Here is a 15,284-nt window from a genome sequence, read left to right as displayed (position 1 = left end):
GACCTAGCTTGTGCACCTGTTGTATTCAAGGCTCTTTTGTTAAAATTCTTTCTCCCCATCCCCTTCTCTTCAATACCACAGTCCATGACTGACCTAATTTGCTTGAGGGAATGGGATGTTATTTACACTCAGGGAATCCCCCACTTTGGTCTGGGAGCAAACAATCGTTAGCATCCATATATAACCACCCCATTATAGACTGCAAATTATAACTGCCAAAATTTCAGTTTTGTAAACTGAGTTCTGTGGTTGTTAATCTTGACTGTCAGTTTGACTCAGTTTGCAATCCCTTAGGAGATTGGTGAGGCACACCCATGGGCATGCTCGTGAGGGCAAGATCACCTGCAAAGGTGGGTGGCACCATCCTGCGGTCTGAGGTGAATGAAAGGGGCAAAGGAGAAAGCGAGCTAAGCATGGGTGTTTTGCTGAGTGCTGGTCAGCCAGGGTGTGAACAGCTAGTCCTTTACACATGCCCTGACATGATAATGTATTGTCCAGGCACAAGGGGCCAAGAGACCATGTGATGAATCAAATCACTAGAAGTGTGAGCAAAAATAAATCCTCTGCTAAGATGCTACATCTTGTGCTTGGTCACAGCAAAGAGAAAAGTAAAAACACCTGTCATTACTTCTCTTTCAATTATGCAAACACCAAACTCAGGGACTCAAATCCTTGGATGTAGATTTGTTCCTTTTAGCTACCTTGAATTATGTTACTTTTATGGCTGGCAGGAGCAGTGGGGTTCACTGCATACTTCCAGAATGAACATCACATTTTAAATTGCATGAGTGTGGTGGCTAACAGATTTGGTCAGTACACAGACTCTCTTTTAATCTGTGCAGTAGATCTTTTTATGATTGGGTTGAGAGTTAAAAATTCTGGTACCCCATATTTGACCACATGCCCTGGATGGAGAGGCCTGGTGGTACTCAGACAAAGGATAGCAGGCTACCAAGAAGAGACTTGATACACTGTGAGCATATACAGGAAGAGGAAGTCCCCCTCAGTCACAGTCATAGGGGAGGGGAGTAAGGGGAAAATTGGAGGGAGGGAGGAATGGGAGGATACAAGGGAGGATATAATGGGAGGATAACAACTGAGATGTAATATGAATAAATTAATAAAATATATTTTTAAAAAAGATCACCGAGGGCCAGAAAAGAGGACCAGAAGCTCAGGGAATGGCATTCCAAAGGCATTCGAGATATGACTCCAAAAGCCAATGTCAGTGGCTCAGTGAATTCATACCTGAGTCATTTGTTCACACAGTCACTGAGCATATGAGCCAGGCACTGAGCTGCACCCAGGGGAAGCAATGCCTGGGAAAACTACACGCGTTCTCATCTGTGGGTTTTAGACAGGCAGATAGGTAGGGAAGCAGGCCTGAGAGTCAGAGCACTGTTATGCCCAGAAGTCTTGCAGTCATTCTGTGTTCCTGGGAGCAGCGTGGGTTCAGGGTTTTCCTGGCTCCCCACCAGGCCAGGGCAGTGACTTTGTTTCTGTGGAAACAGCTATAGAACTCTCTCTGGCTCAAGGTTCCATCTTTGCCCTCCTTCCCTCGTTTTTCACTTGGTCCTTAGGTTTCTTGCTGAAGATCTCTCTCCCTTCTGTTTGTATTTTTGGATTGGCAACTCTTAGCTGGAAGCTGTAGCTTCAGTTGCAATCAGCACAGGATGATGAATTATCTGGTTTGGCTTCTTCAGTGCAGCTGCGGGACAAGAAGCCTCTGCTCTGAGGCACAGGGCTCTCAGCCTGACCCTACCCCGAGTCCCTGGGTATGCTATTAAAGGGAACAGGATCTCTGGTGGCCTCCAACTTCTGCAGAATTTGAGAATGTACCTGTAACTGACTGTTCCTCATGGACCTAGTCTGTGAAATGCTGATGAGCTGAAGGTTGCTTTGAGCCTTTGCTCCATGGTCAGGAGAGGGGATAGACTTTCTTATGAGGTGTAAGGATCAAGATGAGCCTTTGGGTGGGAAAGGGAAAGATGCTCATTCATGCTGATGGTTCTGCAAAGTCCTTAGTGAGATCAGGCTAGACCCACCAGAGCCCCTTGGTACAAGACCCCCTCATGTTTCACCCCAGAAAACCTGAACACACTATTCCTTTTTCAGTAAGAAGATTATATTTTATGTTGACTAATATATAGAAAACCAATGCAACAGAGTTCCTAATAAATATGATGCTGTTTTTCTCTTCTCATCCTTTTGCGACTTGTTTTGTTTTGTTTATTTTTTTATTTTTTAGTTGATGTATATTCACTGCACATGTTAATGGATTTCACCGTGACTTTTCGTGCATGAAGATATCACACTTTGGTCTCATCTACCTACTGACTACCCTCTCACTCTCTTCTCTAACCCCTGCCTTAATTCAGCATCCTTTTTCAGCAGTATCTCTACAACTTTGATTTCAGGTCTTCATGTAGCCTAAGCTAGCCTTGTACTTGCTATGTAGCCAAAGATAACTTTGAATTTCTGATCTCCTTGCCTCTGCCTCCTAAGTGTTGGGAATATAGGCATACACCACCCAAGTCCCTGGGGGTTTTCTGGCTTGCTAAGATGATGATGGGATTTCTGGTGATCTTTTTTTTTTTTTAATTCTATATTTCATATATGAAAAGAAAACCATGAAATTCTTGCTTTCTGTATAGGTTATTTTGCTAAACATGGTGCCCTATGGTTTCATTGGTTTTTCTGCAAATGACTTGACTTCATTCTTCTGCAGGGTGCTCCATTGCTCCATTGTCTGTGTCTACCACCTTTCCTTTATCCATTCATATGTTGACAAGCACCTAGGCTGATGTTGCCTCTTGATTCTTGCAAGTAGTGCCTCAATAGATACAACCAACGGTGCATACAAATTGCAGGCTGATTTTGTTTCCCTGAGCACTCAGTCTTACCTCTTTTGGACAAGTCAAGCTGTTTGAGATCCAGGGATAGGTATTCCTTTATAAGGACACACTAGATAGATGGTGCTTTCAGCACCCATTCTAACTGCCTAACTCAGTGCCTCTGGGTAGGCTATCAACTGAAACTTTATGACTTTAAATTGATTTTTTAAAAAGATTACTCTAAAAATAATGGGATTCATTATGATGTCACGGATGAATATTATTATTCCTGCCCATCCTCCTTTCTTGTTCTTTTATATTCTCGGGATGGATTCATGGCCACATTTTGTTTTCCTCTCTATTTCTCTGAAGTGGTCTCCATGGTGGATTTAGAGGAATGTAAAGGCTATATTACAAGCACCCCTTAAATCTTAACAAAAGGGTCACTTTCATTTGTCACAATACATGCTGCCCAAAGCTTTCCAGTGTATCTGAGCCCTGGAAGGGAATGAAAACAAGATGGAAGGTAAAGCCACCTGTATCCGGATGTTCTCCCTCAGTCCTGTGCACACGACGACAACTCACCAGTGTTTTTGCAGGACTCTGTCTGTGGAGCTGGACCACCGGCACATCCCTCTTCCTGACAAGATGAGGAATTGTAGCATTTCTTAAGAAGGCACTGAGCTCGGGGGTGTCCTCTGGGGAAACAGCAGGCTGCAAGAGAGTGCAGGAGTCATCACACATAGCTGCATTCACGGTCTTTACCTTTCCTTTCCCCTTGAATCCTGGTTGAACCCTGGACAATTGAATTGGAGTTACATGAGAGTTCACAAAGGTTGAGCTTTGCCATTGGCACAAGTAGCACCATCATGAGTCAGGCTGACAAGGAACAAGCCTGTCCACCTTTCAGGTACAGGAGTCCAGGAAGCGTGGGAGAGCACATTCTTGGGAAATTTTTCTTGTGAGAATAAGGTTTTAAGAAAAAAAATAATTTCCTCCTAAGTATAGAAACCAGGAATTGGGCTTTCCAGTCACGAATTACATCTATTGCTTTTCCCTCATGACAAAGTGGGCCTGCCTAAATGGAGGCAAATTCTATGAGGAAAGACAAACCCTGAGGTGTCTGGAAAGGGCAGGGAACAGGCTAATGTGGTCTTCGGGGTATTGTCTTCATGGTTTTGACCCTGCTCCCCTGCTCATGTGAGGTGCTCCTGTGAGGAGGGCTGTGTTGTAAGGACAACAGCTTTCTTAATGTGCACGTCGATGTAGGACAGTATATTCTAGAACTGGTGTTTTTTTTTTTTTTTTTTTTTAATCTCAGTCTCAGTGTCTCTGCTGAGCACAACTACTGGCTAAAAACACCTTTTGAGATCCCAGTAAGCCACACACAATATCCCTGTGACGTCATTTGCTTGTAGTTCTTCCCAACTGTAGCTGAGGGGAACATGAGCAGCACGGAGCTGTGAATAAAGTCCGACACAAAGTAGTTAATGCACTTGAAACATTCTAAGATTGCCCTTTATAGATTGTTCGTGAAGTTCTAAAGTATAAGCCTCATAGATTGCACTGTCGTGTCACAATGGCAAATGTCTAGAAACGCCTAGGGCCAAACCTGCCCCTCTCTCACCCTGTATATTAAGCCACCATTTACTCGATCTGTCTATATGTGATGGGAGTAGCACTAGTACGCTCATGTCTGGGAGGAAAAAGAAATTCAGGCTTTGCAGATGTGGGATGTACCACAAAAGATAAAGCAATGATGCTCAGTCTATCTAAGGGCCTAGAACAATGATTCTCAACCTTCCTAAAGCTACAACCTTTTAATACAGTTCCTCGTGTTGTGGTGACCCCCAGCCATAAAGTTATTTTGTTGCTACTGTATATTTGTAATTTTTCTACTGTTATGAATTGTGATGTCAGTATCTGATATGAAGGACATCTGATATATTACCTCTAAGAAAGGGTTGTTTGATCCCCAAAGGGTTTGTGACCCACAGGTTGAGAACCACTGGTCTAGAAGACTCTACCAGACAGACAGGCAGAGGAATGGAATCCAAATTCCTCAGGATGCCAAGGGTCATGACATGCTGGAGTTTGGTTGGTTTCCTCAGGTTCATCTCACCAAGAGCCCTTTGATTTCTGCTCACCAGTGTCATATCTGGTTTCTGCTCCTAAGCTGCACTACCATGAAGCTTGGGGCCTCCATATCATGTCACACATGCTGTCTGTGGCCTATAAGTAGCTATCAGGCCCATCCACAGTTGCCACTAAGCTGGTCTCCACAAGAAAAGATAAAGTGAGAAGCATAGAGTCTCAGGCATGCTTCTAGGAAACATCAGAAGCAGGCAGAGAAAGATCTAACAAGGGAAACTCAGATGAGGAGAGTAGGTGGGAAAGCCCAGCAGGAAAAGAAAGGAAATTTTACAAAAACATGCGACTCTGAGTCACTTAGAACCTGAAGAGGAAGGAAAACCCAGTGAGGGACATAAATATTGACTGGATATGTCAGCTAAGAATTGTGGTTGTCCTTTCCTGCATAGAAGGTTCTGCAGGTGAAAATTAAATTATAATCGTTCAAGAGTGTTTGGATAAGTGATCAGTTGTTTAGCAAGGTATCAAATGCAGTCCCTTGGCCATTCTCATGGTAAGGAACTCTCTTTCCATGCCATAATCTCCTTAGATAGTTCCAGGTAGCCAGGGCTTCATTGTGAGGTTCTTTCAAAAAAAAAAAAAAAAAAAATGAAGCTACCAACCAAGCAAACCAAAACTCGTTCCCGATGGGTTAGAGTTGGGATAAACCCCAAGCAGGGAGGCAAGAAATCCACTCTTGAAAGGAACACAGGTCACATTGTTTGGCTTACTTTTTATTTTGATGATGATGGAGGAAACTTCCCAAGTTTGTAAGATCCATGGAAGCGATGGTAGAGGGGAAGAGGCTGAAGACACAGGAAAACAAAACAGGGATATTTGATGCTGAACAATTAAGCCGGAGCTGCATGAGGAAGTGGGTTTTCCCTAAAAGTGTTATAGAGAGAAACTGAAGATGAGAAAAAATATTAGAAGGACCACATCGTGGGCCAGAGTTGGTGATGTGGAAATCGAACAGTTGGAGACACACTTGTTTTCAGGCCGCAACCAATAATAAATAATAACAAGAAGGAAAATGATAGGAAATACAAAGAGTGTAGTGAAGGATTGGAGAGGCCAAGGTGAAGGTGGAAAAAAAAGAGCTTCCTCGTGACAAGAATGTCCCTATGAATACTTCAGCCACTGGGCTATAATGGGGCCCCCAGCTAAAAGGTGAGGAAGGCAGACTATGAAACTGTGTCTGACTAGAACTTTCAGGGATTTGGAGATTGCAGAAGAGAGATCGTGACAACTTCTTAAAGAATGTCCAGGTAAGTCATTGCGCATTCTCAGCATAGCTAGAAAGAAAGTTTTGCCAACAATAGCCTTAAGGGCAGGCTAGCCTGGGCTAACTGCCTCAGTGGAAAGCATGTGAATTAAGAAGGGAAATGCTCACTGGATAGAGGAAGTGAGAACATGACAGAAGTTGGAGTATGGATGAAGAATAGGATGTCGAGTACGGCAAGGTAAGGTACCTAGGGAACATGCTGAAGACCAGTGGCCCAAGCCCTGGGGTGGTGAGGAGCACAGATGGAGTGAGGTGAGAACTCAGCAGTGTCAGCTCTGGGCATGTTGGAATCTCCCAGGATAATGACAGAGCCTACCCTGCCAGGAGGATGAGCCAAGGGGTTGTTCACAGATGCTCAGAAATGGAGGATCTAATAGAAGAGTGTTTACAGACCAAGATTTAAAAAAACAAAAAACCAAAAACAAAACAAAACAAAACAAAAAAACCAACTGAGCTCCACAGAAAATTAGAATCATGTAAATCTCTAAGTCCTCATATGTTATCTATTACATGTTCTGTATGTGTCTGCTCTTATGGCTTTCAGATTTACTATGTGCAACTTCTCTTTCTGATCTTTTTCTTTATTTGAGACAGGGTCTGATCATGTCACTCAGGCTAACCCTAAACTTGTGATTTCCTACCCTGGCCTCTAGAACTTAGCTAAAGCACAGAATGGAAGTCTTGAAAACACTGGGTCATGATTATTTGTGTGCATGTATATGCCAGTGTGTGTGTGTGTGTGTGTGTGTGTGTGTGTGTGTGTGTGTGTGTGTGTGCACGTGCACGCACATGAGCATGCAAGTGCAGGTCCATATGTGTGTGCAAATGTGGATACACACACACATATGGATGCCAGAGTAAACTTTTGGCTGTTGTTTCTCCACGTAGGGTTTGCTGCTTTCTCTTTGTTTGTTTGTTTGTTTGTTTGTTTGTTTGTTTTGAGATCTAGTCTCTCATTGGCCTGGAACTTTCCCAACAGGCTAGGCAGACAGGCCAGCAAACCCATGGGATCTTCTTGTCTCTGCCTCTCCAGTGCTGGAGATCACAAGCATACCCCACCATATCTGGGTATTTTCTTTACATAGGTTCTTGGGATTAAGTTGTGGCCTTGTGTTTTCATAGTGGGCATTCTACTGACTGTGCCATCTCCCTAGTCTCTATTTATGACTCTTTATTCTCAAATTTTAACCTATTATTATTATCAGTATTAATAAAAACAATGGCCCCAAACCAAGAACTGTTTGTGTGGTTTCATCAGATGTGGCTTATGTGGAAATAAAAAACGTATGCACTGGAGAACATTATAATTTGGCAATATTGATACACGCTCTCTGGATGAAGCATAGGTCTTCCTGTAAGCCACAAAACAAGGTCCCTGCAGGACAGGGATGGACAGGATTTGCTCTTTTTTTTTTTTTTTTTACTTCATACCACTGTTTGCAGATAGAAAAAATAGTCACTGTTGAGCACCATAGTCAAAAGACTTCAAGGAGCTTACAAAGCCAGTTTTCTCAAATAGCATTCTAGAAATTATTTTATAAAACAAAGCATAGTAAAAGAGGAGGAGAAGTTATGTAGGAAATGAAAGCAGTTGGCCATGGTCCCATTGACCATACTTTTTTTCAGCATAAGATGAGTAGCAGTGGGGGTGGGGAGGGGCGGGTGTCTCTGAGCACTCGGGTGAGGCAGACATGCAGTCAGGGTAAATTGGTTCAATGTTATGAGTAGCTTCAAGTAAACACCAAAGTGACTGCTTGCTTAAACAATTGCAAACAACTTTCTGAAACAAGGAAATAATTGTTAATAAATAGGGTTCTGTCTCCAGCTGCTACTCAGAATTTGACCCCAACAAGACTTTTTTTTTTTTTTCATTTTCATAATATTCGCACAAGCTCCTCACTCTAGTGTAGGTTTAAATTTATGGATTGAAGGAACAATATTTGGCCGGAATGTGCGGTACAGTTGGGAAAATGGAATTTGGATAAACAGATTGGATGAATCGGACTGATTGTTCTGAGAATCCAGACTTAAACACTGTACCCCATCTTTTTCTTGTTTGTAATGTGTCTTTGGACTTCAGGTATTCCTAGGATACCCGAAAGAACAGACTATACTCAAGGACTATAATTAAATCTAAGTGGAGACAAGCCTAGAGGGCCAGTGTACCCTGCAATTAAGATGTACATGTTAAGGATTTGTGGGCAATGGGAAAGCCCTATTTTTCCTTCCTGTAAGAGTGATGCACAGTCTAACTAGAAGAGTCAGTGCATGCCATTGATGCTGTTAAAGTCTCCTTAGTCTTTGGATGTGGCTTTTTTCATTGTATAATTTCTATGGGATATACAAGTACATGGTATGTGTACATATATGTCATATGTATATGGTATGTGTACATATATGTCATATGTATATGGTACGTGCACATATATGTCATATGTATATGGTATGTGTACATATATGTCATATGTATATGGTATGTGCACATATATGTCATATGTATATGGTATGTGCACATATATGTCATATGTATATGGTATGTGTACATATATGTCATATGCATATGGTATGTGTACATATATGTCATATGTATATGGTATGCGTACATATATGTCATATGTACATGTGACTGGAAGTCAGTGGATCCAAGGATCCAAGCTCTAAGGATCTGTCTGTCTCTCCTTCTCTCCTCATCAGCAAGAGTATGCCACAACACCCAGATCTTAGTTGGTTTGCATTCAGGTCCTTTTCTTTTCTGTTATTATTATAGTTGTTAATCAGCCTTTTAAAAAATGGGCATCTATGACCAGGGATGGTGGGATATGCCTGTAATGCCAGAATTTTAGAGAGTGAGGAAGGAGGATTTTGAGGTTGAGGTCAGCCTGGACTATACAATGAAATTCTGTGTCAATGTTCAGGTGTGCACATGCATATATATACACACACACAGAGAGACACACGCTCACGCAAGCACGCATCCACCCATATGCATATGCACCCACAAGCTCACTTGCATAAGCCTGCATGCTCACGCACACAAATCTGAAAACTTTCCCAATCAGCAGAACAGAAAGAATATCTAGAGCGTAGGCTCTATTAAAGAATTGGTGAAGAATTGGATCTATGGGAGCTGTTAAGAATCGGAGGGAGCATTTACAGAAGAGTGCTAGCTAGCATTGTAGTAGGATGGAGGACATGGATCCAGAAGTAAACACACAAGGCAATCGCAGCATTTTAACTGGATAAGAAAATGAGAGCCAGGAGGTTTGTACCACTCAAACCTTCTGAAACCTTGAATAGCTGGGCTTCTCAAAGGAGGAGGCAGAGCTTACAGGTGACACCTGACCACAAAAGGGGTAAGTCATAGGTGCCACCTGGTACTTTCCACCATGAAGTAAACTGTCTGCAAATATTCAAGCCCTTTAAAATGGTTCCAAAAGGCATGTAAAGAAATTGGTAGGTAACGAAAAAGACAGGCTAAAAGCTCTTCTTTCTCCTACGTCTTTGTTTTAAGCTGTATGTTAGGTGGGGGCTGGGCGGGGTGAGTGAGCCAGGACTTTTGTTTAGGAACCAGCTAATGTCCCCCAGTTTTGAACTGATAGAAACCAGTAAGTGTACAGAGGCCGTTAGCAGAAAAGAAAGTATTCTGAAGGGTAAGACAAACTATGCAAATTTGCCAAGCCACTGTCTGCCAGCCACTTGAGTCTAGAAAACTATTTGCAAGGCTATAATCCTTGACAGATGAGCTGTTTCTGGGTCCTTGCCATCCGTGTTTGTATGATCTGGTTGTAATTTGGACTTCCTGTGGGATCTGTCTTGCTGGAGCAAGGAGAGCCTCAGCAGCGACCTCCTTCCACATCTCCATGGACAATGCTTAGGATGGGGGCCTGTAGTGTTCCCTCCTCATCTAGTCTGTAAGACTCCTTATACCTGAGGATTCTCCTCTTTGTGAAGTTGTTCCTGTTGGGTACCCTGGGATTCTAATGCAGATTGCTTCTGAGCATCTTTGACTTTCTTCCCAGGCACAGTGTCACATTCTTCAGCCATGTGCCTGACCCTGATCAGCTCACACTTTTGACCGCATATTGCAAAATCCTGCCCATCAGAAAACTTAGCATCCTTTATATTCTTCATGAAACTTGTGGTTCCTGGTTGGGTTTACTTTTTCAGCCTCATCTTATCTAAAGATCACAGCATGTTTGGAAGGTTATCCAAACCCCGGGATAAAGTCCACCAAAATAACAAAATTGGTAGTTTGAAAAAAAAAATTATTTTACCATCTTTAATATAGTTGAGAAACACTTTACTCAACTCTAAAATCTTATTCCAAGAAGGATCTGGAACAAATTAGATTTAACGGATTGGTCTGAATGCTGCAGACAGTTGGCTGTTTCAAAATGTTTTAGATGGTGGAAGGGGGAGCAACTACCACATTAAAATCTTTTCTCTCTGCCCTAGACCATGAAGTGTGTAGGCAGAACCTTCATGGATGTCTGCTTCTTCTCCTGAGGTTATAGAAGGTTATAGAAGATGGGTAACCAAAGCCCAGGACATGGAAAGCATCTCTTTCCCCCAAGAACCCCAACCTTTGAATTGGGAGGCCAATGTGCAAGCAGAGTGAACGAGTCTGTCTCGCATCCGTCGCTCTATGTTGACCCGGCATTGGCTGTCTTGAGTGTGAAGATGGGGGCTGTGTAGCTCTGTTTCTTCACATTTTACTTCTTCTCAGACTCTAAGGTTTGACAGACCAAACTGGGTGAATTTCCATGAAACCTAGGCATCTACTGTAGGCATCTAACTTAAAAATAAAGAGTGCACTACTGTCTAGTGGCGTCTATGTGTCGTCACCCTTGTTCCATCCCGCTTTGGATGTTGAGAGGTGAGTGTGGGTGAGGTTCTTTGTTCCTTGTTGCCTAAAGTGACCATAGGTTAGAAGTATTATGCACTCAGTGTCCCTTCCTCAAACTTAGGTGATATTGGAGTAACTCGGTATAATAGGCAGCTCCTACTGTGAAAATTGAGCCCTGTTAAGGTCAGGCTCACTGGACCTTGATGTGCATACAAGAAGGCTTTAAGGCTCATGTTGAATTTGGAACACATCTTTGTTTGCACACAGGTCAAATTTCAGAGGGTTCGGGGACATATTTGGCATTAAGGAAGCATTTCTCTTTTTAAAAAATCATGTTTTAAATGGTAACTCAGTATTCAAGCCAGTCCACAGGAAACCAAAAAAAAGTTTCCTGGGGGGAGAAGGGAATTCTACTTAAACTTCAATATGGTTTTGATGCTATAAAGCTGTGCATTTGTAATAAAAATAATAACAGCCAGGATGTACAAGTGATTATAAGAGTAGAAACATTATTTGTTTGCTCTGTGATATTGAGTGTTTGAGTAGGGATAGACTTTTTGTAGAGGGAATCTGTAAAGTGTGTCAACATTTGATAGGCCCTAGGAACATATCTAGAACATTTCAAAAGCTTTTGGTGGCTCTGGTTTCCTGTAGTGGGTGGCCTAGAAAATGCTTCTCGGGAAATCTGGATGGTTTCTTTTCCATTACTAAGTGGGAGAAGCAGGCATGGTGATGCACCCCATAATCTAAGAAGCCAGGAGCCCGAGGTGGGAGAAGGGAGAGTTTGAGGCCAGCTTGGCCTGCATAGTGAGAACTTGTATCAAAACAGCAGAACAAAAGAACAAACCAAAATAATAAAAGTCATCAGAAAAACTGGTTAGAGGCTTGCATGGAGGCAGAAAAGGCAGAAATCTTTTCAGCCATAGGTGAGTGCAGCCAAGAATTCACGCAAGAGAACGAGTTGACTAGGATGTGTATCTGAACGCGGAAGTAGAGGGAGGTGACTAAGAGGAAGTCGTGTGAATGGTGGTGGAAGATGGAATGCTCATGGACACAGATGTTTCAAGAGACAGTCACTACCCCACATTTTCCTTATTAAGTCACTGCAGAGTAGGCCATAGTTAATGCAGAGACTCACAGCTGGCCAAAGTACTGACAAAAAAAAGATGACTATTGAGTGCTCAGCCCTAGAAGGAAAATTTATATCATCAACCAACTCGCTTCTAGCATCTCCAGGTTCTGGAGCTCAGGGAACATTGCAGAAGAGGGGGTGGAAAGAATGTAAGAGCTGCAGGGCGGGGAGGGGTGCTGTGAAAGTCTGTCTTCTTGCTACAACCAGGCCGTTGCGCTCATAGACTCAATGCAGCTATGATGGCCTGCATAAAAACTACAAAAGGCCAAGCCACTTCAAACTCCAGCATGGATGGAGTAGGGGGTCATGAGGCTGCACCCTTAGATGATGAAATGTTGGCAGTTGATGACTTTTGGGTGAGGCGTCACTTTTCTTTGGAGGCTCGGCCTCCGGTAGACTGCTGGTGCTCTGGTGGCTGTGCAGAACGGCAGCGGTAGTTAGATCCAGCAGCCTTCTGTTTTAAAAGGACTTTTTTGAAAGTCCAACTAACAGAGGGTAAAAGCGCTGTTCAACACTCATTAGAGAGGCTTCTTCTGACTTTAGATGCTTATTAACACAGAGACTACACAACTGGAAAATGTGCAGAGGGAGAGACGTTAGAGCACTCAGCCCGAAGGGTGATGTCTTTATCAAATCCTTTCCCTCAAGGCTGCAGAAGAGCAGCTGGCTGGAAGATTATAGAAGTCAGAGGGGGTGGATGGTTCCAAAGAAACAGTCTTTCCAAGGCGCAACATGGCCGGTGCACATATGAACTCACAGAGACTGTGCCGCCATGCACAAGACCTGCACAAGCTCAAGTCAGACAAAGGGGAAAATGGGCACAAAGTCCCACCCCTAACTAAGAAGCTAGTCCTCAATTGACACCTGCTGGGAGAATCAGTGCACTAGAGAAAACTGATTTTTCTCTAATAAACATCGGATCTATCGTGCACACTCCAAGGCCCCAAGTAGTTGGCCAAAATGAAATAGGCTCCATGGTTTTTTGTGTTCTCCTTTGTTTGTTTGTTTTGATTTTCTGTTTTGAGGGAAAGGAATAACATGAAGCTTGCTGGGTAGGGAGGTTAGGGGGACTCGAGGACAAGTTGGGGGAGGGAAAGACTATAATCAACGTATATTATAAGATCAATTTAAAATATATTGGCTTAAAATAGCAAAAAACATAGAGACTTGATACCCTATGAGAATATACAGGGGGAGGTAATCCCCCTCAGGAACAGTCATAGGGGAGGGGAATAATGGGAAAATGGGAGGGAGGGAAGAATGGGAGGATACAAGGGATGGGATAAACATTGAGATGTAACAAGAATAAATTAATAAAAAAATAAAAAAATAAAAATCAGTAAGAATGAAAAAAAAACATAAAGTAAAAAAGAAATGAAAGTAAAAAGAAAAAGTGTAAGGTTGTAGTGAGATGTGTTGGGATGTTTCCAGGTGAAATTGGGATGAGGAAAGTTGGATGTGGACGTGATCAAAGTACATTGTGTGCATGTATGAAATTGGCAAAGAATAATAAAAGATATTCTTTAAAACTGTAAAATTAAAAAAAAAGAATCAAAGAAAAAATTGCATATACATAGCTTGACCGTCCGCAGCTGCTAGAACAGAATCCTTGTGTGTGGGCAGTGGCTAAGGGAAAGCTCGAGGGTCTACAGGCCAAGAGTTCTAATAGCATGGCAGAGTGTCTGCCCAGGAGCCTGGAGCTGGGGCCCACCTGGTTCCTTGGCTCCTGGTTAGGAAAGGGGTCATGTGGAAAGGGAGGAAGCAAGAAAAAAAAAACCTAGAGAAGCCATCTCAGTGGCTTAACTACCTGAACCCATAGTTACTGACTCCTACAAGGACTTGCCCTTGTGAGAATGGCCTTAACCCAGTCACGAGGGCAGAAGACTTACAACACACTCCAACTAGAATGCAGACAGTATCAGACTGTGCTTTACCTTACCTGCCAAGTAAAGTAAGACTGAATATTGGGATTTGATTCTTGCCTTCAATAAAATTATCTTTCCTTCAGTTCTACTTTTGCTAAACCTACTTTCTCTGTTTATTATTAAATTTAAAACTTTCCTCTACATTTTTAAAGTACAGCAATTATGTTTTGGGAGATTGCTGAGCTGGTGAAGTGCCTGCCGTGTAAGCACAAGGCTATGAGTTCAGATCCCCAGCATCCACATACATCCAACACCAGGCCCATGTCTGTAATACCAGCAGCATTGGGAGGCAGGGACCGAGAGGTCCCTGTGATGTCAGCTCAAGGTTCTCACTTTGGATGATAGAGGGAAACACCCAGTGCTGACCTGTGGCATCCACAATGGTGTGCACATCCACAATGGTGTGCATGTGCACGCACGTGCACACACAGACACACACACAGACACAGACACACACACACACACACCAATAATATAAACTATCAATTAACCTTAATCTTACCACTTAAAAGTTTTAAACCTATGTCTTGAAAACTTTTGTAATCCGTTTTACACTAATTTCTACTCACACTTAATACAGAACAGGTTGTTTATCTTTGAATTGTCTAGGGAGAAATAACTTGCTGAGTAAGCTAATAGCAGTGTCACTAATCAATTTACTATCTTAAAAGAAAAACAACATTCAAGTACTCTGAGTTATAAGTGTCATTGACACAAAAATAAAGATTATCAGTAAGAGGAGTTTTGAAATTTCTCTGGGAACATATTAAATGTTAATGTATATGAAAGAGGCTGGGAAAATGGCTTAAGAGCGCTGGCTGCTCTTCCAGACAAACTGGGTGCTGTTCCCATCACCCATCTGGTACTCCAGTTCCAATGGACCCAGTGTCCTCTCCTGACCTCTGTAGGCACCCATGGTACGTGATATACATACATATCTGCAGACAAAACACTAACATACATAAACCAGAGTAAATCTCTATAAATACGTTAAGAACCTGAAAGTCATGACATTCAACTTTTTTGTACCTTAGGAATTCATGTTATTCTAATTAAGCTATTTTAGGGAGCTGTTACTTTATATTGTCATAAAACGTCATTTTCAGTTTTCACAGATTGAAAGCTTTTTTTT

General features: G+C 42.4%; 1 protein-coding gene across 1 annotated transcript in view; it reads right to left on the bottom strand.

The window, feature by feature from the left end:
- Positions 1 to 15,284, bottom strand: part of Itga8 (integrin subunit alpha 8) — a 174,661-nt gene that overhangs the window by 27,016 nt on the left and 132,361 nt on the right. Inside the window, exon 26 of the mRNA XM_051151312.1 lies at positions 3,420 to 3,548. Within this exon, the coding sequence (XP_051007269.1) occupies positions 3,420 to 3,548 (129 nt within the window). The remainder of the gene's footprint in view (positions 1 to 3,419; positions 3,549 to 15,284) is intronic.

The sequence above is a fragment of the Acomys russatus genome, chromosome 9 (assembly GCF_903995435.1).
Source record: "Acomys russatus chromosome 9, mAcoRus1.1, whole genome shotgun sequence".
Lineage (NCBI taxonomy): Eukaryota > Metazoa > Chordata > Mammalia > Rodentia > Muridae > Acomys > Acomys russatus.
This window is presented reverse-complemented; position numbering and strand designations above follow the sequence as displayed.